We start from the raw sequence: 3,817 nt of genomic DNA on the forward strand, positions 1-3,817 counted from the left end.
CTTTTAAAACCTAAAAATGAGAATGTGAAGAAAATTTGGTAGCAATTTATCAAATTGAATAATTATTTTATCTTGCCACTAAATTATCATGTAGTGTATTTCTGTTGCCTTTATTCATTACATGACATAATGAATATATTACCTAAATATTTATTAAAAATTCAAAAACATGGGTTTATGTATACATATAGCTCATATGAAAATAAATTATACTATCTAGATATTAGGAGCTCTTAATATAAAATAACCTGTAATAGCATATAGTTGTGTGTACATGTGTATAACCATAAAAAATATTAAGGTAAAATTTTCACTTTCCTAAATTTTATAATAAAGTGATAATAGACATGTCATATTGCAGAGTATCATTGCTTTAATATAGGAATCATGGTATAGTCTATTTTTGACATTCTGTGTTTTATGTTTTTTTATAGTCACTATTTTATACTTACATTCTTCCCTCTACCCTTCTCCATACCGTAAATAAATGTTGTGATTAAGAACAAATTGGCTTCTAAGTTTATGTACCTATAATATTTTTCTAAATAATGTGTTTCATTGAATATAAAAAGTTGATGGAGTATCTTTTTTTCTTTTATAGACTCTAAAGAAAATGAATGCTATGCTTGACAAACTGCCTCAAGATGACAAGAAAATATTCTCTAACCAAGAAATGTTAATTTTCATGTAATAATTTGTACTATATTGCTTTAATTAGTGGTTCAAGTCAAGAATTTAAAGGATGTTTTATAAGGCGATATGGCAATCATGAGTTGTATTAATAATTAAAACTGAAACTGTTTTAGATTTCTAATTTATGGATATACATTTTGCAAAAGCCTGTGAGTCACACTAGCAATTGTAAAGTAAAGTTTTTTAGTGAAGCTTTCCCTAAACATATGGGCTTTTTGTTTAATTGATACTAGTCTAGTATTTAATCTGTCATTTTGATTCACAGGAGTGGTATGGGAGAAAGAATGTTAAATGCTGGAGGTAAGTTTTTTTCAAAATGTCCATATTTGAAATTATTCTGAATTTATTAATAAAAAAATAATCTCTTTTTAGTCAAAATATATTCACGTAATGTAGTGAGATTATGGGAGGGGATTTTAAATTATGTACAATCAAGTAATTTTTTAATTAAGTAAATGATAACTATTTGTGGGATGAAATAATTATGACAATGGATTGTTAAATATAATTGGTAACTAATGGTAGATTTATGAGTAATAATTTAATTTTCCAATAGATTTGAACTACTTTTGCTAAGAAATTCCTCAAATGGTATTTTATGAAATTAGGAGGTTAAATATTCTTGGAATTGATAGATTTGTTTTTAAACAATGTGTTTATTAAAGAACTCAAATTTTCTTTCCTATTTCATATGAAAAAATTTTGATGTAGTGATTTACATATAGAATAAACCACTGGTTTAAAGTACATTGGAGTAACTGTAAATGTCATTACACAAAAGGAAAACAAAGATTTTGTGACTTATAGACTATTGTAAATATGAATTAATTTACAATTCACAACTCTAATAATAATGGAACGTCATAGTCTTTGAATATTTAGGAGTTTCATTTAAATGTCCTTAAAATTTTTATTTTCACTCCTATTAGTAAACTTGTTATTAGGGCTATATTTTTTTCTGTAATGATGAGCTAGTTCTAATTCATATAAAGAAAATGGCAAAAGATTAATAAATTACACTGATATTTTCCTTATTTCTCTTGTTTCCAATACCTTATAAAATATATTGACTATTATAAACTCTAATTTTTATAATTTCAAATAATACATTAGCTTTTCTTTTTTTTAAGATTATGATTTACAAGTAGGTATTGTAGAAGCTTTATGTAGAATGACCACAGAAAATGAAAGACAAGAACTGGCATGTCAGTGGTTTTCAATGGATTTTATTGCTAATGCATTTAAAGGAATTAAAGACTCTCAATTTGAAACAGTAAGTAGTATAAAAATAAATTAACAATAGTTTTTAAAAATTACTGTACTTTTTAAAAGTCTCTCTCTCTTTTTTGAATTAGGATTGCAGGACTTTTCTCAACTTTGTAAATGGCATGCTTGGAGACAAGAGAAGGTAAACTTGATGCAGGTTATTTACTCTGAGAAATGGGCATGGAAGGATAGGTAATGAAAAGTTTTATCACTTTTAATAATTACCGAAACACAGAGTATTTGCAGTGCCGTGCCTGGCACCTTGCAGATGGTCAGGACACATTGGACGGCTGAGTTCACACTGACTTTACTTACTAAGGAGGTGAAAGATAGGGTGAGGGTTAAGTGCAAGGATTTGAATCATGGGTTCCTCTCTTCCTGTTGTAACATTGGGAAAATTATTTAACCTTCACTTGCCTCAATTTCTTGAGCTATAAAATAAGAACACTGATAATGCCTACTACATATGTTTGTTGTGAAGATTAAATGAGATAATTATAGGCTAAGCACTTATAATCATATCTGACCAAGGAAGTACTCAATGAATTTAGCCATTTTTATTAGGAGTATTTACTTCTACTCTTCTTTTCCCATCTATGTCATAACCTCCATTGTATTAATAGTACGAGCTAAAAGAGGAATCTCTGCTCATGGTCAATAGCACACAGTAATATGTGCAATCACTTTAGTCAAAATGGTAGGTTGAGTAGTATCGTCAAAGTAATATGTTTTCTCTACAGAAACAAATTTACATTAAACTCTTATTTTAAAAAGTAATGAAGAAGGAGATATGATTTTATTGAAATTGTTATGGCCACTGCCTGGTTTTCTTTTGATCCTAGGTGTGATTTCTGGGACTAGCCAAGCTTATGCTGTGAAGGCTTGTTAATTTTTTTATTTAACTTAAACCACTTTTTATTTCAGGGTCTTTACGTTTCCTTGTTTATCAGTATTTCTTGATGAATATGAGGTAAGTTTTAAATTTAACATGTTTTAGTTACTGGATGAATTTTGATGCAAGGTTAAGTGAATTACATGTTACAAATTGGCAATAACATTAAAAATTGTTATAATTAGATCAAAAGTACAGCTGGTCTGTGATTCTGTATCTAAAAGATGTTTAATGACATGGCATGTTTGTAGCCAAGGATAAATGAACTATAAAGGCTATATATTTCAAATTCGCTTCTGTTTCCTTAATAAGCTCATTATTGAAATATCTTCAACCTTTATTTGCACTTGGAATATTTGTGATTTCTTGAAGCTAGCTACTTCAAGATACCAAGCAGCACTTTTTGTTTCTAAATTGATTTAAATGCTATACTTTTCTCCTCTGTCTTCCCTCACCAGCTATACTCTTTTAAAAAGAAAACTCAACCATGAATGTTACATGATCATAATTATCTGTTGTCACTTTTAAAAGCATAGGATATATTAGTTTTATATGTTTGTTTTATTAGCTGCAAACACCAGCAGATGAAAAACTTGAGGAATTTTGGATAGATTTTAATCTTGGGAGCCAGAGTTTATCATTCTACATTGCTGGAGATAATGATGTAAGTTTTACTCCCTCTGTACCATTTTCTATGTATGTGTATATAAATATAAAATGTCTTAAGAATGTATATTTCTTTGTATATTTATTTTTGTAGTTATTTTAATATTTTTCAATGTTACCCCAGTAATTTTAATTAGCATGATAACCTATCAAGCTAATTAGAAATAAAAACTATTTTTGATATTGTATTGCAACAGGAAAATTAATGCTAAATTTTAATAATAGTTTTTTAACATAGGCTTTTCAGAAAAAAATTACAAGTTAATGTCAGATAAAATTTCACATTTGCATGAATAAAGT

At 27.8% G+C, this 3,817-nt stretch overlaps 1 protein-coding gene across 1 annotated transcript in view; it reads left to right on the top strand.

The window, feature by feature from the left end:
• Nucleotides 1-605: 605 nt before the first annotated feature.
• Nucleotides 606-3,817, top strand: part of LOC109380025 (synaptonemal complex protein 2) — an 18,595-nt gene continuing 15,383 nt past the window's right edge. Inside the window, exons 1-6 of the mRNA XM_019637159.1 lie at nt 606-687; nt 959-993; nt 1,824-1,966; nt 2,049-2,101; nt 2,884-2,929; nt 3,420-3,515. Coding sequence (XP_019492704.1) covers nt 614-687; nt 959-993; nt 1,824-1,966; nt 2,049-2,101; nt 2,884-2,929; nt 3,420-3,515 — 447 coding nt within the window. The 5' untranslated portion in view covers nt 606-613. The remainder of the gene's footprint in view (nt 688-958; nt 994-1,823; nt 1,967-2,048; nt 2,102-2,883; nt 2,930-3,419; nt 3,516-3,817) is intronic.

Source organism: Hipposideros armiger, unplaced genomic scaffold, assembly GCF_001890085.2.
Source record: "Hipposideros armiger isolate ML-2016 unplaced genomic scaffold, ASM189008v1 scaffold_32, whole genome shotgun sequence".
NCBI lineage: Eukaryota > Metazoa > Chordata > Mammalia > Chiroptera > Hipposideridae > Hipposideros > Hipposideros armiger.